The sequence below is a fragment of the Syngnathoides biaculeatus genome, chromosome 22, assembly GCF_019802595.1.
Source record: "Syngnathoides biaculeatus isolate LvHL_M chromosome 22, ASM1980259v1, whole genome shotgun sequence".
NCBI lineage: Eukaryota > Metazoa > Chordata > Actinopteri > Syngnathiformes > Syngnathidae > Syngnathoides > Syngnathoides biaculeatus.
Genome location: NC_084661.1, coordinates 9222638 through 9248565, shown reverse-complemented (window position 1 = coordinate 9248565; position 25928 = coordinate 9222638). Strand labels below are relative to the sequence as shown.

At 41.2% G+C, this 25928-nt stretch overlaps 1 protein-coding gene across 2 annotated transcripts in view; it reads left to right on the top strand.

Annotated features, from left to right (window-relative positions):
* trrap (transformation/transcription domain-associated protein) overlaps nucleotides 1-25928 on the top strand; it is a 74168-nt gene that overhangs the window by 30594 nt on the left and 17646 nt on the right. For both annotated transcript variants that reach the window (XM_061810095.1, XM_061810094.1), the window contains exons 42-63: nucleotides 642-752; nucleotides 1280-1426; nucleotides 3306-3519; nucleotides 3620-3748; nucleotides 4500-4649; nucleotides 5603-5802; nucleotides 5894-6015; nucleotides 7867-8080; nucleotides 8227-8406; nucleotides 8614-8760; nucleotides 8895-9014; nucleotides 11766-12053; nucleotides 12137-12274; nucleotides 12386-12498; nucleotides 12734-12869; nucleotides 14378-14569; nucleotides 16745-16940; nucleotides 17266-17384; nucleotides 17503-17649; nucleotides 18904-19004; nucleotides 20852-21053; nucleotides 24134-24295. In XM_061810095.1, coding sequence (XP_061666079.1) covers nucleotides 642-752; nucleotides 1280-1426; nucleotides 3306-3519; nucleotides 3620-3748; nucleotides 4500-4649; nucleotides 5603-5802; nucleotides 5894-6015; nucleotides 7867-8080; nucleotides 8227-8406; nucleotides 8614-8760; nucleotides 8895-9014; nucleotides 11766-12053; nucleotides 12137-12274; nucleotides 12386-12498; nucleotides 12734-12869; nucleotides 14378-14569; nucleotides 16745-16940; nucleotides 17266-17384; nucleotides 17503-17649; nucleotides 18904-19004; nucleotides 20852-21053; nucleotides 24134-24295 — 3528 coding nt within the window. The remainder of the gene's footprint in view (nucleotides 1-641; nucleotides 753-1279; nucleotides 1427-3305; nucleotides 3520-3619; nucleotides 3749-4499; nucleotides 4650-5602; nucleotides 5803-5893; nucleotides 6016-7866; nucleotides 8081-8226; nucleotides 8407-8613; nucleotides 8761-8894; nucleotides 9015-11765; nucleotides 12054-12136; nucleotides 12275-12385; nucleotides 12499-12733; nucleotides 12870-14377; nucleotides 14570-16744; nucleotides 16941-17265; nucleotides 17385-17502; nucleotides 17650-18903; nucleotides 19005-20851; nucleotides 21054-24133; nucleotides 24296-25928) is intronic.

Below are 25928 nucleotides of genomic sequence, written 5' to 3'. Positions count from 1 at the left end.
CAATCAACCAGGACGGGCTCAGAATAGAGCTGCTCCTGCTCCGAATTGAGAGGAGCTAGATGAAATGGTTCGGGCATCTTATTTGGGATGCCTCGTAGATGGCTCTCAGGGGAGGTGTTGAGGGCATGTCCCACCTGGGGATGACCCAGGAAGAGACTGTCTTGCAGCTAGCCTCGAAATTTCTCGGGATCCACTTGGAAAAGCTGGATGAAGAGGCTGGGGAGAGGGAAGTCCTGGCTTCCCTGCGTAAGCTACTGTCCCGCAACCCAACCTTGAATGAGCGAAAGACAATGGATAGATGGAAAAAGATTAAACGGTTGATTAAAAAGAGAAAAACAAAATATGGATACACAATAGAAACTATAAGAGTAAATAAAGAAGTCAGGTTACATAAAACCCAACGAGACCTGCTCTGTTTCTAAAATAAACAGGTTTTTGTAGCACTCTTAAACGCTGACTATGGAAAGGTCAAATTGTCAGCCTGTAACACCTATCATAATCATAAACTAATCATCAATCATTTTTGTTTGATCTTCGGTGAAGTTTGGTTGTGCACAAAGCGTTTTTCCAAAATTCTGTTGCAAGATATTCACCTCCCAGTCTTCCGGTGTGAAAAGACAACTGTTATTGTTTGTTTTTAGGTGTTTGGTCGAGGTCAGTCTATGTCAGGCACAGAGACTATGCTCACTAAACCTGTTGACAAACAACATACGGACACTGTGGTCAATTTCCTCATCCGGATTGCATGCCAGGTAACACCTCCGAATCAAACACATACTATATAGAGTGCTAAAGAAAATGCTTGCTTGTAATTAATTTTAAGTTGACTTGTGCTTTCTTCCTAATTTCCATTTCTTGTAGGTCTTTTGTGTTACCAACGCACTTAACTATACTTTATGAAGTCTTTATAAAGAGACAATTTCTCCATTCTTTGTCGCTTAATAACACAGCATTGTGATACTAAATTGAACATGGCAGGAAAGAATCTGAGTGATAATGATCAAGTAGGAGTACACAAGGTTTTATAGCTGGCAGGGTTTCATTATCAGTGTTTGGCCTTGAACGAGCATGCTGGTTGAATGATAGTTTCTATAGTGAGGTAGTGACTATACCATTGTCACACTTCTTGTCACATGAGTGAAATGGGGCCTAATAGCGGCGGTCTTCCGTCTCCTTGACCTGTGATTTCCCTCCTCTCGTAGAAGTCATAGTGATATTGGAAGATGAATACTCCTTGTCAGTGCCGATGATAAGTGTCCCAACCCTTTCCTCCACCTAGGTGAATGACAGCACCAACGTGGCCGGTTCTCCTGGGGAGCTGCTGTCTCGCCGCTGTGTTAGTCTGATGAAGACAGCCCTCAGGCCTGACATGTGGCCTAGCGCCGAACTCAAGCTACAGTGGTTTGAAAGACTGCTCTTGACTGTGGTGAGAAGGGTTATGCTTTATTTTGTCCTTTACTTAATTGGATTGTGAACTTTCCACCAGTCTTTACTATTTAACTTTTTCACTATCAAAAGTTGCAATTAATTGGGCTACCGACTGTGCTAAAATAGAGCGTCAAAATATGTCTTCCATGTTTTTTTATCTTGTTGTAAATAGAACAGAATTTTCTACTTGGTTGAAACATGGCTAAGACTGTCTTTTTTTTTTTAAGAGAGGACATTTGTTTTCAGTGAGATTCTTCAGGTTGGCCCCCAAAATGGGAGTCAAAGTAGGGCTGCATGATAATAGGTAAAAAAACAAAAAAAAAGCAAACAAAACGCCATTGTGATTATTGATTTAATTTAGCTTGGGCACTGTCTTGGTGCCTACATAAATACATGAGTCCGTTGTTTATCAGTTTTACATGAAGTGAGGCACCAAATGCTATAATGACTAAATAATCACTGGTGAGATAACTAGAGTCTCTCTGTGTTGGCCTGTGACTTGTTTTTCAACTCCCCACCCTTTTCGTCTCAAGCACTATCTGTGCCTGCTATATTGCTGGCCTGTGTGCCTCTGCGTTTTTCCCCACCATTTTCTTTTCGGTCCCTCGCCGCAACCTTCTCCTGTCATCATCTCAGCCTCTGTTTTCACTTTGTCACCTTTATCTGTCGCTCGGCTCTGTCTCTGCTCATCTCTCTAGTCTGATTCGCAGCCACAGACAAGACAAAGTTATCACCATACCCCCAGCGTTATCCCATATTTTCTTTGTACTCCTGTGGGTATCATTGCATAAGCCCCCCCCCCTCCTTGTGCAGGATCCATACCTGCCAACTATCCCTTCCAGATTTCATGCGGTTGGTGTGACAAACAAGGGTCTGTGTCGGTCTTATTCAGACAATACGCTGGTTTTTGTCTCTCGGGGGAATGTGCATGTCATGTCCATCAGGTTAATGGCCTACATCAGATTAGCTTTTACTATCTCATTGCATTGGCGTGCCAGCAATTGGAGGACAGTAAGGGGGTAAGATAAGAAGGCAGAGGGGAAAGCCATGTACACAATTATAAATGTCCATATTCCCTGTGTGCATGTCCAAAGATACTCTGTTTTTAGTTATACGGCACAGGATCAATGCCGCCCTAATTTCTACCCGGAGCCTTATCACTGAGGTCACCTTGTTCATTAGTCAAGATTAGTGCCATGGATCTGTCAGATTATCCTCTTGGCCTTGTCATCTTTGTGGACCTTGATTACAATTTAGACAAAATTAGGCCTGTATGTGTGGCATCGATCTTTGGTTTAATACAAATCAGAGTGGCTTGTTTCTTTTTTGAGTGTGATACCTCTGTGCTCACATTATTGATTTTGGAGTTGCCTTGATTTTGTCTTTAAGAGGATAATTAGTGATACTAATGGACAAAAGCACTTGGATGCCTGGCCTGGGGATGGAAACAATGGCATGGTGATCAGCCTTCATGCAGTCTTCTGCAAATATTTTATGAACTATTTACAGTATAATTTATTGATAGAATATAAAGAATACAATATATATTGAAAAAATTACATACTAAGAAAATTAAACACAATGACTTCTTCATACATATTGTACAACTGACATGATATCTATGATGAGCTTGTTGATTGAGGATGGTGGTGAGGGGAATGTAGTGACTATCTGTAGACAAAGGAGCACCTTTTTTGTCTCATTCTTCTGATTTGTGCTGTCAGAGGTCGTTGATGTTAGATAAAAAGGTCGTGTTCACAATTATGCTAGAGCACTATGTGGCCAGGTCAAGTCAGTCTTCCACACCATTTTTTTTAAGTTGTCTCAATGCTTGAGCCCATTTATTGTAGTTCTAAACATACACATTGTCTTTTCAGGAGCAGCCAGCCCAGGCTAACATCTCCAACATTTGCACTGGATTGGAGATTCTCTGTTTCCTGTTAACTGTGCTACAGTCACCAGCTATCCTGGCCCACTTCAAGCCACTCCAAAGAGCCATTGCTTCTTGTATGACGTGCGGCAACACCAAAGTTTTGCGTGCTGTTCACTCTCTCCTCTCTCGCCTTATGAGCATCTTTCCTACTGAACCCAGTAAGCCACCACCTCTTACATTCCTACACTGTATGTTAAAGTGCAGCTTCGGATTTAATGTTGAAAATAAAAAATTGCACCTTCTTTCATCTCATTCCAGGCACATCCAACGTAGCATCAAAGTATGAGGAGCTGGACTCTTTGTATGCAGCCGTGAGCAAGGTCATCTATGAGGGACTTACCAACTATGAAAAAGCCACAAGCAATACCAACCCCACGCAGCTTTTTGGTACGAATGACTCTCATTGACTTCTCTTGTGTGTGTGTATATATACATGCAAATGTAATTTTGAATTATTTTTCACCTCCAAAATGAAGCAACTTCTCAGTCAAAGCCATTAAACCTATTAGTGAGTCGTAAAAATGGAAGATGATTGGCTAACATCTGGAGACTTTAAATGAAGCCCACAATCCAGCTGTTTGGCAAAGATTGTACACTGTAACGTTATTGCTCTGTCATTCCCCGCCCTGCGTGATTATTTTTCACCATGCAGATGTCAAGAGATATGGTTGGTAAAACCCATGCATATCTGATAAATAGCACTTATATTCTCCTTTTATTTCCCTTAGCTTTCTGAATACTGAGGCCAAAAAGCCATGAGCTATGTGTCACATTTCCCCGAACTAGCACATTGTGGTCAATAAAATGCCTTTGGTCTCTTTATGTCAAAGAGCTAGTGTAGTAATGTATCCGTTTGGCCAGGGAGGCTGACAGTCCAGCATTAGCTCCAGGCAGCAGTAGCGGTGAAGAAGGGGGATGGGGGTTAATTAAGCAATGAAGAAGGTGGGAGGAGTGGGGGCTTAATTAAACATACTCACGCCTTCCTTTCCTTTGGGATACCATGGAACTGTTGTGTTCCAATCAAAATCAAGCTGAGTAAAGAAATGAACATGTTAGACGTACGCCTGTATTTGTCTTTTGTCTGTATTCCATAGTGTGAGTATAATTTGCTCAGATTGGCTTATTGTTTGTCTTCCAGGAACGCTGATGATTCTCAAGTCAGCCTGCAGTTACAATCCTAGTTACATCGATCGCCTCATTTCGGTGTTTATGCGCTCACTGCAGAAGATGGTGCGTGAACATCTGAGCCCCCAGCAGGCCAATCCAACGGTCGCTGAGACCAGCACTGGTAAATAATTGCACCTGAATTCAGTAAATCAAACCTGCATGTTTGTATAAGTACGCAAACCAGGATCATGTGCAGTTAAATATAGAAACGTTTCATAAATGAGTTCACGTAAACTTTTTTTTTTCCACTGTATTTTCTCTTTTTTTTCCCTATCATTGTTTTGATACTGAAATTCCCCTTGGAGTTTAACAAGTTATGTTATTATTAGGGCTGCAACTAACAAATATTTCAATCAACTCATCTGTAGGCTATTTTCTTAATGAATAACTGTGATTAAAATATGTTTGGTTTTCATACCTTTCTTTAAGAACAAGACATTATTTAAAATGGGCAGTGCAGTTAATGCCCAAAGATTTGCCCAAACATTTGGTCTGTAACAACCATAAAAAAATGGGCAAAAATGTTCATTTTTCAGCGTTAAAACAGATGTCTGAAAACATCTTGTCTTGATTAAACAGTAAGATAATCAGTCTGCTTTTATGACGGTGTACAGAAATAGTACAGAAAGAAAATGGAAAAAAAATACTGATGAAAGGCTGAAATCAGACAAGTAGGACAATTTTAAGTTAAACAAGGTCTCGAAATGATAATTGATAAATTTGGTTGCTAATTCATTTGATAATCAATTAGTTGTTGATAAACCAATCGTTTGTACCTATCATTATTATAGAACTTACTGGATAAAATACCTCTCAAATATTACTTTAACTTTCAGAGTGGCGTTATTGGCTATGGCTAAAATGCTCTCTGCACATTAAGTAGTCACTTAATGGTTATATTTGCAGAGGCATATTTATTCTCAGTTAAATACCAATGCAAAAGTTTTTTTGACTAGAGAAGCTGCTAAGGACCGTTCATGTCCCTCTGTTCTATTAAGCTTAATCGATGTAGCTGTATCCTCTATTACCTCGCCTTGAACTTGTCTTTGGACGTTAACACTTCTGTTGTCACAGTAACAAGTGAGCTGGTCATGCTGAGCCTTGACCTGGTGAAGACACGGCTCTCTGTCATGAGCATGGAAATGAGAAAGAACTTCATTCAGGTCATTCTCACCTCGCTGATTGAAAAGTCGCCAGACCCCAAAATTCTCCGCGCTGTCGTCAAGATCGTGGAGGAGTGGGTGAAGAATAATTCGCCTATGGCTGCTAATCAGGTGAGTGAGATGAGGCAGTGCAGGCTGTGTAGTACCAATAATGCGATGATGAAATGTCGAGACTAAGCGACACTCTTTCTTCTCTTTCTAGATGCCCAATATCCGTGAGAAGTCCATCTTGTTGGTAAAGATGATGACCTACATTGAGAAGCGTTTCCCTGATGAACTGGAATTAAACGGCCAGTTCCTGGACCTAGTTAATTACGTCTACAGGTAATTACTACTATTCATCATCTAGCCAAGTGGCCATGCCACGAAGGTTTTTTTATCTGCCCTTGGATCCATCTCTGCATAAGGGATAAAGGTCAGACAGGTTCAGGCAAGAAAAAAAAATGACAATGTTGCAAGAGAATATACAGAGCAAGTGGTGGGACTTCATGCATGAGTAAGCCAACTGTTGGATGTAAAAAAACAAGGCATAATTTTACATCTAATCAAAGCTCTGTAGGAGATCATATTGGCAGCGATTTGGTAAAAATATTACTAAAATAACCCAGTCCGTTTTAAAGGGCATTATTAGTGTCTGAGCTCATCATCCCATGGCAATGCACCAATCATTTTAGGGGCTTCTGGGTGGGAGAGTATCCTGTTGACTGCAATTCATCAAGGCATGGTTTTCTTTTGGCTGTGACTTCTACACATTACACTTTTAATCAGGCAAATGCATCCTATATCCCTCCACCCCATCTGCTCTCAGTGTCAGGAGATTTAAAATGAGTAGTAAAGCCATGATTGACAGCGAGTAATGATATTGGAATAATAAAGCAGCTGTGCCACAACAATGTATGATGGAGAGAGTGGTGCCAATACAAGTGATGTCCAGCTGTTGTGGTCTTGCCGTTTTTTGTTCCTTTTATCTCGTGTGCTCGCTCACTCACTCACACGCACACATTCTGTTACGTGAATCATACTCGAGAGCCAGGAAGTGCAGCAGAATGTCTGAATTTTGACTATGCATAGCTATTCAGCAGCTTTGAATGAACTAACGAACAACATGGAGCCACTCAAAAAAAAAAAAAAAAAGGCATGCCATAAATCCAATGACAAAACATCTTTGAACGCTCCATCTTCTCACATCTTGTTTGATTTCAAAGCATTGTAACAAGCCTCTCCCAGAGTGTTATTTTAGGTGAAGTGCGATGAAGTTAAATCAGTATGTTAATATTATACTGTGGTTGAAGGTTTTCTGTTTTAAATTCAGTAGTAAATTAAAGATTTGTTCTTCAGATCAATTCATCAAAACAGTGAGGCCTGGCCTACCACAGAGAATTCTTTTTTGGCTATAACTAATGTTGTGTTCTTTGTACTATGAATGAGTACTAGTTCAAAAGAAACCCTTGCAATTAAGAGTGTTTTCTCACCTCGTTCAGCCCTGCACCTAATTGATGACAAGGTAGTTTTAATTAGGACCCCTGCATTAAAGCTTATTGGCCTTCCAGTGACGAGCACTGGCCAAGTGTGGCCATCGGTTTAACCACATAAACACGTGATTTTTGTGGTCAATTGCAGACGTGTTGTTACTGTTAAGCCACATTGGGTCAGAGGTTTTGCTGACGCAGTGCCAACCATGTACGCAGAATGGAGAGGCACATTTAATTGCCACACACAGGCTGTGTTAAATCAAATAAGTAATTTGCTGGCTTCCTCACAATTGCTGGAATGATAGATTTTCTTTTTTAATATACTCAGTAATGGTTGTTTCCATGTAACACTTCCAATTGCATTTCAAATTCATTTTTGGTTTGTGGTGCTCTCCCAAATGTTAAAATCTACCTAAAATGTAAAACCCTCATTTTAAATATGGTCGTCTTCACCACTTTTACATCTGTAGCTAACAACATTTGTAAACCATTAGTGAATGCACTTGCAATTTAACACTCACTCTGTGGGAGGAAAAGATGGCAATTTTAGTAGATTACACTCAACACGCGCACCAACCGGGCGTGCAATCTTCTAGAGCTATTATGAAATTTAGCGCTTGTTTTTTGTGATCTTAACAAATCAGGTCCTGAGAGTCTCCACACAAGCTCAATAAAAAAGTCAATATTCGGTCTCATCATCCAGGGACGAAAGTCTGTCAGGAAGTGACATCACATCAAAGTTGGAGCCAGCTTTTCTCTCTGGACTTCGCTGCACTCAGCCACTGATCCGAGCAAAGTTCTTTGAGGTTTTTGATGGCTCCATGAAGCGCCGAGTCTACGAGAGGCTTCTCTACATCTGCTGTTCTCAGAACTGGGAGGCCATGGGAAGTCACTTCTGGATTAAGCAGTGCATTGAGGTAAGCAATGCATCGAGCAGTATGCTTATCCAGCAATTAAAAGGTGTTGTTGACTCAAATCACAACTCGTTTTACTGTCAGCATGCAGTCTTTCTGCCAACAACTCTCACTGATCCGACTACCTACCCTTTGTATGTGCTTATTAGCTGCTGCTGGCAGTTTGCGAACGCAACACCATCATCGGCACCAGCTGCCAGGGATCAATGCTTCCGTCTATCACTAACGTCATCAACTTGGCTGACAGCCACGACCGTGCTGCTTTCGCCATGGCAACGCATGTCAAGCAGGAGCCCCGTGAGAGAGAGACGAGTGAGACCAAGGAGGAGGTAGGCCACCGCCACACACACATGCACCACAGTGTTGTAGAGAGATGGAGTCTCACATCAATTAGCACATTATCCCATTTGGAGTGTGCAACGTGCACTCAACCTGAGAGTGGATGAAATGATTGCTTTTTCTTCACACATTCACATCACATCTTCTCTCATACATTAGTATGAAGTGAATTACATTTTCCATTTCCTCCCTGGTAGGACGTGGAGATTGATATAGAATTAGCCCCAGGTGACCAAACCGCTCTTCCCAAGACTAAGGACCAGGCTGAGAGAGATGCTGGCAACCAACTGCACATGCTTACGAACCGCCACGATAAGTTCCTTGACTCGCTACGGGAGGTCAAGGTAATGTCCTCCTCGAACAGCATGCACATATGTGCTCAAGTAATTAAAATGGTACCACCCAGTAGAATTGGGGAGGGTATTACAATTGAAGTTTCAAAAGTATATCTTGCCATTTCAACCCTGGCCTTTGTTAGACTGGGGCGCTGCTGAATGCTCTCGTCCAGCTTTGTCACATCGCTACTCCTCTGGCTGAGAGATCATGGGTGCAGCTCTTTCCTCGTCTTTGGAAGATTCTCTCTGACAGGCAACAGCATGTAAGTACATAACTGCGACCGTATATGAGCTCTGGGACTGTGAAGACATTCATGCTTGCAAAAAATATTTGTGAGGACATCAAAGCCACATGCAAACCACTAAGACGGTCACACAAGTTTGACCTTTGTCGTCCTCATCTCGTACAGAGAGGGTATTTATTTAAAGAGGGCATGTTCAGTTATGCTAAATATGGAATATAGAAGCCAAGGAAGGAAAGCTTTAATGAGCTGAACTAATAACTAAATGAATATGGATTATTTCGAGACAGTTGAAAGGCCTTGATTTGAAGTGATTGAGCTCTTCACTATCTGAGAGATGCAGTCATTAGAATTATAATGATTTTCTTCCCATGACTAACTTCCAAGTCACATGCATGCTATGTTTGTTCTGATGGCTCTTTTGGCTCCTTATCACATGATACCGTGACAGCTCATGTTAAAAGCAAGGCCACTTTATGTCTCTGCATGTAGCATCGCTTTCTGAGGAAGAAATTTGCTGATCAATTGGTCTTCATGATTACTAGCTTAATTTAAGTGACCATCCAGGCATTAAATATTCACTGCTGACAATAGGCCTTGTAAATTATAGCCATCGGGCATGCATCATTTATCTGTATTGTGTGCGTGTGTGTGTGTGTGTGTGTGTGTGTGTGTGTGTGATTCAACTTAATCTTGGAAAACATATATCCTCACATTGACCCATATTTTCAAACAAAATGGATGGACCAATACCAGGAAGATTTAAACGATCAGGATTTTTTGGCAGTGATCATTGCTGTAGCACACTTTCTATTCACTTTCTATTCATAGCTGTGTTTATAACGTTACATCAAGCACATAACCTGTGTACTAAGGCCACTGAAATTGTCATTGTTAGCCTTAAAGTAATGTTAAAGTTGAAAGCTGTAAGTAAATAGCTTGGTGAGGTCATCTTCATCAGAAAATGCCAAGCAAGCTGCGCAGTGTGGCACATGAAGTAAAGAGATATAATTGATGGTTTCACTTCAGTTGTCCTGCCAGAGTTTTATATTTTGTAGTATTCTCTGGACGCAGCCATGTATTAGTTTATACTCACATTTTGTAGTTATCACACTGAAGAGACATGGCATCCACATTCCTACTCGTATATCCACCAGTCTCTATGTTGTTCTTTGTCTCCTATTTCTTCTTGGTAGCTTATCCACTGTATTTGTTTTAGATAGAGCCCCTCACATAACTGAAAATCCTTGAAAAATTTTCTGTCAAAATGTCAAAAATCACAAATTGTTACTCTAAAAAGTTTTACATTTAAGTAAATTTTAAAAGTTAGTTAAAATATTTATATTTCTTGAAAATTGTGAGAATTATTATTGATTTGTCATACATTTGCTGCAATGAAGAATTTGCTTTGCCTCGCTACGAAGTACAGTGATGCTTCAGTTCTCGACCACAATGCATTTCAGAAAAAGGTTCGAGAAGTGATTTGTTCGAAAACCAAATCGATGTTTCCTATTACAATGAATGGAAAAAGAAATAATGCGTTCCAAGCCTAAAAATTTTTGGCTTTTTAGCATTTTTTGTAGCTTTTAATAAACTGCATACTAGAAATACATGTATAGTTTAAATACGTTATATAATTTAAGAAATATATTTATTTTTTGCTTAAAATTTATTCTTTAGTAGTAGAGTACGCTAGGCTGGGAGTGCATTGCCGTATCTGTAGCGACTCGACCCCCAGCCTTGTAAACTTTTTTTTATTAACAAAAGTGCAGAATAACTTTAAACAAGCAGCTTGCCTTCTTTGGAGCCATGATTGGGGGTCAATACGGTAGTCCTCAATAGGAAGAAAAACAACGTCTGTGGACAGAGGCTGAGTTATGCAGAATAACAAAAGTGGCGCTGGTTGCGCGGTGCGCATTATGCGTTATGTGTTTTCGGGGGCATTCGAATTGACGATAACGAAACGTGTCGTGGGTGGGTCATCTGCTTGCGCCACGAGCATTATGTTATTTCCGCATTTTTTCAGGGGGCGTTCGAAATTGACTATATCAAAGCACGTTGTGAGTGGATCAGCTGCTTCATTCGAGTACCGATTTTCGTTCAAAAACAGAAGCAAAAAAAATCTCAAAATTTTCGTTCGAAAACGGAGACATTCAAGAACCGAGGCTTTACTGTATTTGCTTTGCTTGGCACATGAATATCATAGGCTATAAGATGGCGCAATGAAGATTTTCTTGGGCTCGCAATGAAGACAGGCTACACTGGCAAATAAAGAGTTAATATGCATACTTGTTGTTTCGAGTTACTTCTCTTTTATGAAAAAGCTTTGAGCAACAGAATTTGGTGTCCTTCTCTCATTGTTTGCTGTTTAACGAATGTCACAATTGGATTAACCTGACAAAAATATACGAAAATAAAACATTTTCATTACAACTGAAAGATGTAATCTTATTATCAAGTATTAGTGCTCGGCATCTGCTAGTCCTCAAAGTTAAGTACAGTAATTGCGCTCACACTTGGTCTGAAAAAAAGTGGTGTCAATGATAATGCACATTGTTGATTATTGATTGATGATACTCATTGTTGCGTGGTGTGGGTATTAAATAATTGCTAATGTATTTAAACTTTAATGATGTACAATAATATATATGGCACTTTTCCCTCATGCTACGTTTTACACACTCCAAATCATTTTATATGAGGGACGTAATGCTTTTACTAATGTTGTACTTCACTACACCACCGCTAAAGTAAACATGCTTACTTTCGCAGGCATTATCTGGAGAAATGAGTCCTTTCCTGTGCAGTGGCAGTCACCAAGCCCAGAGAGATTGTCAGCCCAGTGCCCTTAACTGCTTTGTCGAGGCCATGTCTCAGTGTGTCCCCCCCATTCCCATCCGTCCATGTGTACTCAAGTACTTAGGCAAGACGCACAACCTGTGGCTCCGATCCACTCTCATGCTGGAGCAGCAGGCCTTTGAAAAGGGCCTGAGTCTTCACAGCAAACCCAAGCAAAGTGCAGAGGTCTATGAGCAGGAGAGTATAACGCCGCCTCAACAGGTGTAGTGTTTTGTCCTCTTTCTCATTTTAGTGTTTGAACATCTTTTTATATGGTTTAAAATGTATACATTTTGTTTTTGCAGGAGATTTTAGACTCCCTAGCCGAGCTGTACTCTCTGCTCCAAGAAGAGGACATGTGGGCAGGCCTGTGGCAGAAGAGATGCAAGTTCCCCGAAACCGCCACAGCTATTGCTTACGAGCAGCATGGCTTCTTTGAACAGGTGAAGTAGAGTGTTTTAAATGCTTCAAAATGTATTCTAATACAGCAGCCTGATGAAGTCATGTTGAAGGCGCTTATTGGAAGCTGAACCTGAATCTATGCATTTCTATAGGCACAGGAAAGCTATGAAAAAGCAATGGAGAAGGCTCGAAAAGAGCACGAGAGGGGCAATGTGTCCCCAGCCATATTCCCTGAGTACCAGCTCTGGGAAGACCACTGGATACGGTACCTAATTTAATTCCAATAAATTGCTGTTATTTTCAAAATGCACTAAAGACAATGCAGAGGGAAATATTGATGTACATTGATGTGTTCTATGGACTTTTCAAAGGATAAATTAATCCCAGATCCATTTTACTTAAATGGTTTTATGAAAATAGCTTGACACAGGGTCTAGGTCTCTCTGCTGAACAAAAGGATTCTCTTCCATCGCCTTTTTCTTCATTTGCTCTATGTTCAGATGTTCCAAGGAATTGAACCAGTGGGAACCTTTGACAGAGTATGGCCAATCTAAAGGCCATTCCAACCCTTATTTAGTGCTGGAATGTGCTTGGAGGGTTTCCAACTGGGCTGCCATGAAGGAAGCTCTGGTTCAGGTGAGGAGTGCACAGTTACTATGTTAAATTAAGTGTGTGCCCCTGCCCACACATGTACCCACCTATACCTATGCGCTCGCTCTGAAAGTGCACACTAACCTCAAAAGCCTGACGAAAAATGGAAAGGATGTGAAGTATAATCAAAAACCCCTACGAAGAACATCACTGATGATGCGGAACCTTCAGGCTTGAACCGGGTGAACCAGCGACTGAACTCCATTTTTCTTCATTTTATTCCTGGAATTGGGTGCAATGTTTTATATCCCGCAAAGACCCCATGTCTATGTGAGGAAGTAATTTGATATTAGACCATCCAGCCACTCCACAACCTCCAGGGAGTATGAGCACTGGTCGTAAAGCTGTGGAAGTGCAGCTTTGCAGCTTGTTAATTTATGGGCCGCATGTTTGCTAAGAGGAAGCATAGACGGATGGAACGTGCGTGATGCTACTTGACATATAACAAATAATCCTGCTTTGCTCTTTCAAGGAGACTTGGAACCAATCCATTGAGCTGCTGTGTCCTAAGGTGACACCTAATTAAATTGTCTGGATGGCAACACCAACTCCATTTCATCACCTTGTTCTTGCGCCATTCCTTCCTTCCTCTGTTACCAATTTTGGCTTTTACGCCGTTCACTTTTACGCATTCTTCCGTTTACCTACTCTGCTTCCACTCACCCGCTGCATCCATTTCTACCTTTCCTCCACGCTCTGTTAGCCTCTAATATTTACGACATCTCAGTGTGTGAATAATTACCCTGACATCTGCTGTGGGCTGATTTGTTTTATGGTGGCGAAGAAGAGTGACGCTTTCCTCGCTAGCGCTAAAGCAGATTCCAAATGCCCCGGCTTTCAATTAAAGCTGCCTCTTGATAAGGCCGTGCCTGTCTCCGGGACATTCATCAAGCGTCACCCATGATAACTGCCCTGACCAATCACTGTAATTTTCTTAAGAGCCAATGCAAATACACACCCGTGCTTCCTCACTCCCCTGCCCTTTTCAACCACTGTAGTTATCTTCATACTCCCTTGTTCGTTTTAAATTCAAGACATAAAACACTGGTTTGACTTTGAAGGCCCCTCGGGGTTTTTGTTATTGTACTAATCAACTCAACATTTTAATCAATAACAGGGCCCTTTTCTCTACCGAGCTGTCAAACCCGTCAGGTTGAGTCGTTATAAATACAGAGCTCCTGAGGCAAGGCACCATTTAACATTATGAGTTTGAAACCATGTTGTTGTTGAAACAAAAAGTGAGTCATTCTCCCTTTTCCCTTTGTACTCTTATAACTAAGTGTGGGGTTTTGCTTGATATAGTAATATGTTTTTTTCCTAACTACATTGAGATTTTTTTTCTAAAAGGGAATTATAACCTACAACACTTCTAAGAATTCACCTAATTCTATTAAAAACATTAAATTGCACAAATTAACAGAAAGGAAATGGAATGCAATTTGGTAATTGTGGGCTTGAATGCATTCAAATATCGTATGCATGATAATGTCCAGGTGGAGTTGAGCTGTCCTAAGGAGATGGCTTGGAAGGTGAACATGCACCGTGGCTACCTGGCTATTTGCCACCCAGAGGAGCAGCAGCTCAACTTCATCGAGAGATTGGTGGAGATGGCGTCCAGCCTTGCCATCCGGGAGTGGAGAAGGTTGCCTCACATTGTTTCGCATGTGCACACGCCACTGCTCCAGGTATTTATGCAAACGTAGAGCTGTTGTGTGTATGTGTGTTTAAAAAAACAGCAGGAATCAGCTTACTGTGCGGAGGACTGAAAGATGCATGTTGAGAGACCCATCATTTGCCTTGAGACATTGCGTTAAGTAACGCTGATAACAAGCCTCTATCTTCTCTCCTCATTCCATTTTGTAAAATTGAGTTAGATGAATAGATGGGGGGGGGACCTTTAAGCCTCTTTAGTTCCTCCACAAGTGATTAAAATAGACAGGAGAAAAAATGAAAGGGGAAGATGGGTGAAGAAGAGAAAGCAAGGTGATGAAGTTTAGGACGATGGGCCTCAAATGCTGCAACAAGAGAAAATAAGGAAGGAGCGTTAGTTTTGTGGTAATTACTCCCCTGCCATAAGATAGCACTTGATTAAATACCTGCAGCAGAATTACATTTACATGATGAATGGCATAGTCCCAATGAAGGTGAGAAAGGCGCCATCAACTGATAACTGATAATTGTGAATAAATTTTGTACAACCCAATTTGTTTTGGTTGTCTGTTTAAAAAGTTGGGGTGGTAGTCTTTAGACCATCTCTTATTTGCTGCATTTGTCCATACAAAATTAAAATGCAAATTGCGTGACCACTTTCTTCATTGTTCTTTGCACACCCACACACATGCATGTGTGCACGTGTATGATCTTGCACGCATACTGTCCAGTTATCCTTGCAGAGGGAAAACAAGCTATTTATTCTTCTGCAGGCAGTCTAGGAGTGAGCTGTAAATCTCTATTCCAAACGCTATGTCCACATCCAAAACTCTGTGAGTGCCTTGGAATAAGAACCCCAGACTCTGCAAATACAGAAGCTCAAAAATCGAGCTATCATCAAATCCTGCCTCCCAGCGGCGTCTGACAATCAATGGATGATCACCTACTCCATCGATTGGGAGAGGTGGCGTTAATATTGATTGATGAGTAGTTATAATGGAATGATTGATTATATGTTTGCGAAGCAGCTTTGGGCCAAAATGAGACAGAATACCTTGCTTATCATTTCTCTCCCCCCCAATCACCCCTTCTTTTTTCTGTCATACTATCACATCACGGTCTTTCGGAAAATCATTGAGTCCAAAACATTTATTTTTAGAAACCATTTTTAGACTCCGATTCAAGACCCATTTTTTTTCTTCCTTTTCTTAATTGCGCATGTAAAATTTCAATTGTCAGCCAGAGCTAATGTTTGTTTGCACTTACCCAGGGCTGTGTTGCATAACCCCATCTTGTCTGCCATTTAACGTTAAATGTGTTGTCTCACCCCGGGCTTGTTTATAAATCACATTAACATGCATCTAGGGTGGGGCTATCATTACTGCATCGTTAGAGGTGTAACATTGAAATGAAAATTTTGACCGATGACCTGTCAAGGTCATTTGCTATTTTGATGGCAGATATCACAAATGCATTCAATATCTTGGGCATGTTAATTTCCAAAGAAAATACCTGAAGAATATCTGCTAATTTATTGCGCAGCACTCTAATTTTTAATTTTTCTTAATACTGTAATCGTGTCATATAGGAAGTTAATGGCGAGTTAAATTCCTTCCACGTATTGGTAGCATTATTCTGCTCAGTAGGAAACTGGGATTCTACCATCCAGTTCAAATTAAATGTTGATCAAGTTGATTGCTAATTTTCACAATAGTGATCAAGGAAATTGTCTAAAGTTAAAGATACCAAGAGAACATCAATGTTTTTGCCTATTGTTCCCAAACACAAAGCAACCTCCTTGTTTTTTTTTTTTTTTTTACTTGCAATGTTGTTTTTTTTTTTTCATTTACTTGAGCTCTCCTTTCTGGTTGCCTGTTTCATCCTCACATCCCCAACACTATCCTTCTACCGCTTGCTTTAGCGCCACACATCCAAATCTCACCTTTGTCATCACATTATTTTACAGTTCCCTATTTAGCCTCCCAAGAGACTGAACAGAGAACAACTGTTAGCAGGCAGTTCCATATAATAGTTGTTTTAAATGCATTGTATTTGTGGCACAGCAAGATCGAATACAGCAACTGTATACAAAAAAAAAAACTTGCTATTGAAAATGTGGGAATGTTTGTAATTAGATTGCAGCTTCAGATTACGATGAATTTGAAATGGAGTCAGTTGAGCATGCTTATTAACTTGCATGTTCTCCTCAGGCAGCACAACAGATCATTGAATTGCAAGAGGCCGCCCAAATAAATGCAGGTCTGCAGCCAGCTAACTTGGGTCGCAACACTAGCCTCCATGACATGAAGACTGTGGTGAAAACTTGGAGGAACCGACTTCCCATTGTGTCCGATGACCTCTCCCACTGGAGTAGCATTTTCATGTGGCGCCAGCATCACTACCAAGGTAAGACCCTTAATTATTGTAGTTCCAATTCTAAGTGTCTCTAATGTGGCATGGACAAGGATCAGATGCTCAATGGCGTAACCCCCCCACCTCTGTGTTACTCTATTTCCGTACATCTCTAGTTCTGTACCACATTGCTTACATCATAGCCTTCAACCTTCTGCTATTGTGAAAAAGAATATTCTTGATAAAATCCATTGTCATGCCCCATTTGCTGTTCAGTATGCTCATGTCCCCGGTGCTTTGCGCTCCTCTTCAACGATGGAAACTGCATAATAAGTGGAGACACCATTCATATTACTGTTTTCTCTCTGTGTGTCTGTAGCCATAGTGACAGCATATGAGACTAATACACAGCATGATCCAAACAACAACAATGCCATGTTGGGAGTTCATGCCTCAGCATCTGCTATCATTCAATATGGCAAGATCGGGCGCAAACAGGTGAGTCATAAATGTACTTGGAGTTTGGTACCACATACAGAGCTGTCACAGTGGAAGATAAAAATCACAGCAACAAGTTTTTTTTTTTTTTTTCTCATCATCTTGTGCCCCCACACAGGGTTTGGTGAATGTGGCTCTGGACATTCTCAGTCGTATCCACACCATCCCAACAGTGCCCATTGTTGACTGCTTTCAGAAGATCAGACAGCAGGTTAAATGCTATTTACAGCTCGCTGGTGTCATGGGGAAGAACGAATGCATGCAGGTGAAAATTTGAAAGTTGTTTACCTAAAAAACACATTTAACCATGAGTTAATGTATATTTTATGTAATGTTCAGCCTTGTGCGAGTTTTCTCCTGCCTACTTTTCATATCTGTATGATTTCATCTAATAATGAAAACTTATTTTGGCCAAGGAATGCTTGGTTCAATCTCTGGATGTGGAATATATTATAGGAGGAGGAGGATTACTTTATAGTCCCTCAAAGGGAATGTCAATTTGCATGCATAGAATTACACACATTGAATTGCTCAGGAAACAAACTCCAGCAGCGGTCTTGTGAAATATTTTACTGGAACAATATATGGTAATTACGTGTGACGAAAACACAGCAACTGGTCCACTCTAACTTAAATCATTCAAATTCAATTCTGTTGAGCCCCCAGTTACCATTGAGCTGACATATTTGATCACGTTGTAAATTTACTGCTCAAAACAACAACTAAACTCAATAATCAGTGAGCAAAATTACAAATACACTGCTACAACTGTCTTTTTTTGCCATCCATAATGCTATACAATGTTGTTTTTTCCTGCCCACTAGCCAATAGCCTGGAGCCAAAATTTTAATACAAAAATGGCAGGAGTTGTTTGAGGTAACGTTTGGTGACATGTTATTACACCAAGATTTGGAAGCAAAGGTATCTCAAGGGATTACACTTGCGCCCACTGAGGGCTCTGATTAATAGAAGTGGTTCAGCTCACCACAAGCCATTAAAAGTATCAGAAGAAACCCTCCTCGCTCGTTCTCCCATCCCTTAAATCTTTTTCTGGCTTGCAGTCTCAGTTCGCCTCTCTGGCTACACACTTTTTCACAGCAGCGTATTGGGGACAACTAAACATAGGCTGACTATAATGGAAACTTGGCTTAACACTTTTTTACATCTTAATGATCACCTATGATGATGACACTTTCCAACACAAATTGGCATCTTCTTTGTGATTAATTTCTGAGGCCCCGTAGCTCACTGGTTAGAGCACTGGTTTGGTAAAACCAGGGGTTGTGGGCTCGTATCCCACTGGGGCCTCCACTCGCTGAGAAGGGTTGCGTCAAGAAGGGCATCCGGCGTAAAAATTGTGCCAAACTTATATATGCGTTGATCTGAGATGATACGCTGTGGCGACCCCGAAAGGGACAAGCCGAAAGAAACACACATTTGTGATTAATTTCGCAAATGTGATTATTTATTTTTTTGGGGGCGGTTAAAAAAGTTAAGTCTTTTGTCTGTTGCCTGTCAGGGTTTAGAGGTGATCGAGTCCACTAACCTGAAGTACTTCACCAAGGAGATGACTGCTGAGTTCTACGCCCTCAAGGGAATGTTCCTGGCTCAGATCAACAAGTATGGATGACAGTTACCTACTTATGCATCCATTGCAGCTACCTTTACTTCCTTCATCTTTTTAACTATTCATGAAGTCTGTTTGCTACCACGTTATCATAAAACCATGTCAATGCAGTTTTTCGCTTCAAGCCTTACCCCTAAGTGTATAAGCCTGCACTCTATTTGGGATAATATTATACAGTACATCTGTGTCATCAGTCTGTGACAGTTGCGCGTGCAGTTCTCTCTTTAGCTGGGAGGCTTGCTTATAGAGCAACTTGACTGCTCATCCCACCTCCACTCATCACCCCTCTTTCCTTCCCGTCATCTTTGACGTGACATGGCACCCTGAGGGATAAGAGACAAATTGAGGAAGCCTTATTAAATGTATACACAGCTCAATAATTAACCACAGGCAATTTTCAAGAATCTCTGCGATCAGCAAAACTTGCCTCCACCTCAGCAGGGTTTATTGCGATCATTAAGTTCCCCTTAACCAGGGGAGAATTAACAGTGAGGTGGTGGTTACGGATCAAGGGACCTTCATGTTATTGTCTGTGTGTGGGTGTGCGCGCGCGTGTATGTATGTCTGTGCGTCTGTCTATCCATCCAGCCATCCATTTTTTTCTCCCGCTTATGCTCACTAAGGTCGCTGGCGTGCTGGAGCCTCACCCAGCTATCTTCAGGCCAGAGGGGCTATACACCCTTAACTGGTTGCCATTCAATCGCAGGGCACATATGAACTAATAACCATTTGCACTCACATTCATTTATCCGTGTGGGCTAAAGATTTGGGAATGATTCGATTAAGCAGGTGTTAAAGATGTTAGGTGTCTGTCTGTTGCTGAGGTAGCTGGCAGAAACATTTCATGCACTTTATTATAAGCAAAGTGACAGCGGCAACTCTGTTAAGCATTAGAGTCTTTGGCTCTGACTCCCATAGCAATTGAGCTTCCATTCTTAATCACATGCCAAATTGCCTTTCATAATAACACATTTTAATGGATTGTCTTGGGAGACATTTTGTTGCACATAAGCAGTACTTTCATAGGCTTCCTAACATGCTGCTCACTGAAGCGGTCTCATTGGCAGACCTGTCTGCTTGTTTTGATGGCAGGATAAGGTTTCTTTTGTGCCTTGTTTATTAATCAAATGTTGAAATGTGTAAAAGTTATGCAGGCCACATCCCAAGGAGTGGTTATAAGCTGCACAGTGTGACGCAAGCCGCTGATGACTCAGAATAAATGCCCTTGTCAGCAGAAATGGCAGATCTGCTGCCAGATTTCACCTGTCTTCACCTTAAGCATGCAACACTGAATTTGCAGGATTGGCAAGTGTGACTACTAGATTGTGGAACCAGGATAGGAAGGGAAAAAAATTCCAAGCATTCTCACTGTTATCAACTGGCAGATTTCTCCAAACTCAAGCAGTGCTCTTCATGGTTAATCTATTTATACACTGATATATATTGCCCTCTCGGTCTTTTCAGAGAAATAGTAAGATTTTGAGCCCCTTTTACATTGCATTTATATATATATATTTGAAGCTTTGCTATATGGTACCCTTTAGGACAACTTGTGTTATAGCAAAACTTGCTCAACCGTAAGTGACATGAATTCATTTTTAGATAAATTGCTACATGCACTCTGCCTGGTTCTTAAAGATGACAACCAATTTACATAGATAAAATGTACTTCTTACTGATGTTATACAATTCTCAGAATATGAGACAGATTTTTTTCCATCCACATTTCAGGGGTTTATTTCACTTCATATAAGTCTTTTGCAAACACGCCACAGCAACTTCAACCTATTTCTCTTTCTCCCACTTGTGAACCAACGCTTCTTCCTACCCGTTGTTTCAGGTCAGAAGAGGCCAACAAGGCCTTTTCAGCTGCTGTCCAGATGCACGATGTCTTGGTGAAGGCGTGGGCCATGTGGGGAGACTATTTGGAGAACATCTTTGTGAAGGATCGTCAGCTTCACTTAGGAGTATCTGCTATTACCTGCTACCTCCATGCTTGCCGCCACCAAAACGAGAGCAAATCTCGCAAGTACCTTGCAAAGGTGAGAAATTTTGGTCAGTATTAGAATTTTTTTTTTATTCATCCTGATTCCAAACAAGGTTTGACTGTTCCCCCCACTCCCCAGCATTTATAGATCTGTAAATAAGTCCTTCGTCTTCTGTCATGTAAGGATGATCTTTAATAAATTAACATTGAAATTTGTTCACCATTTAACGTTGTAAAATGTGACATCAAATTGCACGGGTCGTCTGGTCCGTAAAGCCTGCACCCCTCCAGATCTCTCACGCACTTTTAAGTTAATAAAAATATGACCGATGTTGGTCTCGGACACTACAGTGTGGCAAGACTGCTAACCCAATACCTCAGACATCAAAATTACGATATATACGATAGGGGCGTATATCCTACTGTCGAGGTTTTTATATGGCACTACAATATATAGTGTTACATTGTATAGTACTTCACCCAGCTTGTGGTAATAATGTCCACTCACCCATTTTAGGTACCATTTATTGTCAAAAGGCTCGCGAGCATGCTGGAGCCTATCCCAGCTGACTCTGAGCGAGAGGCGGGGTATCCACTATTTACCTTCCATGCACGTGTTTGGGATGTGGGCATGAACTAGAGTACCCAGAGAAAACCCACACAGGGAGAGGGAGAAGATGCAAACTTCACACAGGCAAGGCCGGATTTGAACCCAGGTCTTCAACTGTGAAGCAGATGTGCTAACCAGTCGTGCACCATGCCGCTGGTAATAATGTCTTAATCTATAATTTTGGAAGTTACAGTTATGAAGAGAAACCACATTCCAAACTGGTGGCACAAAATCTTTTAGTAAACACTGCTTTTGACAATTGGGGCCGTAAAACACCATATCCAGAAAATTATTATTTTTTTAAATTGTCAAAAATTGTCCAAGTCATAAATGTTTATATTTTGTTTTTGTATTGGCAACCGTCACATATGAATGATTTATACTTGGTCCACAGAGGCTCAGCTCGTATTTGCTCCAAAATTAGTCGTACCTCGAACTTGTAGAGTTATGAGTTTATATGAGCATGAGCAACCAAGCTTCTCCTCCTGCAGAAGGGCCTCTCTCCCTTAGACCTTTTTTCAAATAGGGTCATTGTTAATTCCCTCTTTTCCAGACCCCATCCAGCCTATACATTATTGGTTCTGATAGGCCCAAACACATTTTATTCCACCATCGGCCTCAGTCGTAATTTGATTGCTCACAGTCCGGCCGTAGTCGCTGTGGATGGGTTCCCACGGCAGATCAATGGTGAAGTGGAATCCTCTTACACGGACGCTGACGAGCTAATGGCCTCCCCTGACACTCCAATCTCCCTACCCTCCTGCATGGGCTGGCCTTTTTCAATGAGTCAGACTAATGCTATCACAGTCGCCAGTTGAGCAAACCCTATGTGGGAGGTAACGAGATGGACTCTTTGCTAACAAGCATTGCGCCTTCTTACACAGACACACTTCAGCACATTCACTGCATATCCTTTACAGTTGCTTCAGTCATTGTATATTCTTCTTAAACAGAAGACGCTTTGATGGGTGCATAATTTAGTCTGACTAGGACCAGGTCCGGTGATGCTTTTATCAGCAAACGGGTGCAACCTCAAAACGTCACAAAATCAAGTCAAAGTGTGTTACATTAAGCTTAATTATGTCATTCTAGCTGGCCATGGCCAAGTGGTCGTCAGAATTAAATGACATTATCTTTGTCTGTACTAATTATGGCTGCTTTTAGCGTCAAAGGCTATTATAGTTTTGCTCTGGTGACGCCCACCCTTGCCGCCAGTATTGTCCTGCCAAGCTGATTTGGCAGTGCTTCATACTGATGTATGTAGCCTGTTACCCTGTCATGAACATCAATTATGTGCAATCCGTAACCTGGTCAGAAATATGCGGATGGGAAGGAGTGTTTGTTATATCTTCACTGAAATGAGGCACGCCGCAGAAAAATGGGTCCGACGTAGTCTCGACATTTATGGCCGTAATGATCAGCCAGAAGGATCTTTGCTTCACTCCGCAACCCCCTGCTGTGTAGAACCAGTGATGCAGGAGTCCGACTAATGAGCGAGACACCAACTGGACTACTTTGTGTTGTATAGAATATTTTTACGTACAGTCGCTGCCTTATAGCAGAGGCCGTGAGTGGCGAATTCAGGATTTGCCTCTCACATTAACCATTTTAATGAGCAATGGTTCTCGAGAACATTTTAAACACAGTACCACTTTAAAGTACTTAGTTATACAAATACCACCATAAGGACATGTAAGTACAATAGTGTAACAGGCACACGTGTTCATCTGAAACAAGACAGAGGTTTTATTTCTCAAAGGTATATTTAATATTGTAAGGCATTGTATAAATAGTTTGAACATGAACACTGATTAAATATAGATAATAGCAAACAAGGCAACATGGTGGACACATCTGGTTAGAGCGTCTGCCTCACAGTTCTCCCGGCCCCGCCTGTGTGAAGTTTACATGTTCTCCCCATGCCTGTGTGGGTTTTCTCCGTGCATTCCAGTTTCCACCCACACCCCCAAAACATGTATGGTAGGGTTAATTGGAGATTCTACATTGCTTTTAGGTGTAAATGGTTGGCTGGCTACCAGTTCAGGGTGTACCTCGCCTACTGCCCAAAGAAAGCTGGGACAGGCTCCTGCACTCTCGCAACCCTTGTGAGGATAAGCAGCTTGGAAAATGGATGGATAACGCCAAACAAATATTGAATTTAAATGTTTTGCACGAGTTGAAAAAAAATTCAGGAGCATGTGTGACTGTATCATTACTGTGTGTGCGTGTGTGTGTGTGTGTGTGTGTGTGTGTGTGAGAGTGTGCGTGCGTGTGAGCAAATAATTTTTCTGTATTGTGTGTGAGAGTGAACATTTAAGTTGTGTATGTATGAATACTTTGCATTAGAGCTTTTCAGCTGTGTGCATGAAAGTGTGTTTCTGTCATGCCTCTGTGATCTTTTCAGCTGTGTGTGACTTAATGCATTTGAATTATGTCCCCGAGAGGCCCCGCCTTCCCCTAAAACCAAATGACTTTTTCATGTTCGATTATTGATTTATTTTATCCGTCTCACACTTTATTTGTAGGTTTTGTGGCTGCTCAGCTTCGATGACAAGGACACACTGGCTAATGCTGTGGACAAGTACTGCATTGGAGTCCCGCCCATCCAGTGGTTGGCATGGATACCACAGTTGTTGACCTGCTTGGTTGGTTCTGAAGGCAAACCGCTGCTCAACCTAATAAGCCAGGTGTGTCTCACAACTGCATTGCTTTTATAATTTTGACAGCATTCAATCTTGGACTCAATGATGTGATCCAAACATTTAGACAAAGTTTTAATGACAGCACTTAGTTTTATTTTTTTCAAGCGAATATCTGGGTTTGAGCTACATCCACTGATTAAATATTTTTGTGCTCTTCCTTCATCACATCCATTCAGTCCAGCGCATCTGGCTCCGGTGTTAGCATCAGTTTTCATAAGCATCTTTATAATGGCGATGAATTAACAGCATTTACGCCAAAGTGATATCTAGCTTGGCTGCATCCTATTTACCAAATTAACCATTCAGGCCCCAACACACACACACACACGCACACACACGACTTCCTTTTTGATGACACCCATTCATTGGCTTTCACTCGATGGTAAATTGGATTTTAAATTATTTGCACATGATTATAAAGTTAATATTGTACGCATCCCAATGGCAGGAGCAGGCCACGTAATTAATGCAACGACTAATTTGAGTTGCTTAATGGAGTATTTTTTTCTGCACGATTTGAAGAGGATGATCTTCAAAGAGTAGAAAGCATATCAAACATCCATCCCCTCGACAGAGCAAGGATATTGTTCCGACATTTTCAGGAAAAAGATGAGTTTTGATCCAGGGAGAGGATTTGTCATGTCAAGTCACAACCAGCAAGTGATATGATCTTATGATTTTGTTGTTGATGAAGAGGAAACTGCTTCATGTCACCGGCAAAATATCTGTGCAGATCCATTCGCGTTTGTGGTCTGTGCGACCACTCTGCAATGACTGATGAGTAAAAGGTTAACGGTGTTCACTTCAGAGCTTTGTATGTAAAGACAGAATCCTTTCTTTATCACAGTAACATTTCTGAATTATTTATAATTTTCCATGGCGGCGGGATGTTTAAAAAAACCTATGTTGAAAAATTGATGAAGGTGAGGCATAGAGAGCCTTGGGGAAGGTGGCGAGATGAATCAGAAGTTAAGAGAATATCAGCAGCCCCTCACCCATACGCCCAACCTCCCTTCTTATCAACCATTCACCCTTTTACCCTCAGCCCACCTTGGCTTCACAAAAATTCCAACTTCCCATTAGTCTGCTAATCTGTAGTTCCTTCCTCTTTCATGTTTAATGCTGCTCTTAGATGCCAACTTGAGTTTCTTCCTCTCATTCTGCTTAGTCATCCTCTTGGCTATTCCTATCTTAACAGCTCCCTCTTCCATTCATTACATGGAATTTGGACATTGAGGGCAGGTAAACAATTTTAGTCTCTGGTAGAATGTCTTTATAGCCAAGGATTTTTGCATAAATGTGCTCTTCTAGTAGGGAAATCAAGATTGAGGAGTGTCTAACTACTCTTTCTATCTTACCATAGAGGGAATAGAAGAGGTAGGAATAGCGCAGAAGCAAACTTGTGGGCCTCATTCAAGCAAGTGTCAAAAGTAACAAGAAAAAGCTATTTCAATCAAGCAGCAGATCTATCTTCTGTCAGTTCCATGGTGTCCCAGATTAGATTCACTACAGTCACAGCCTTGCACAACATTGTTAATCCACCAGGTGCTCTTCTACAAAGATCCCGTCTGATTCTTTCCAATCTTGATTAGAGGCACAGGAGAACCCCCCCTGAAAG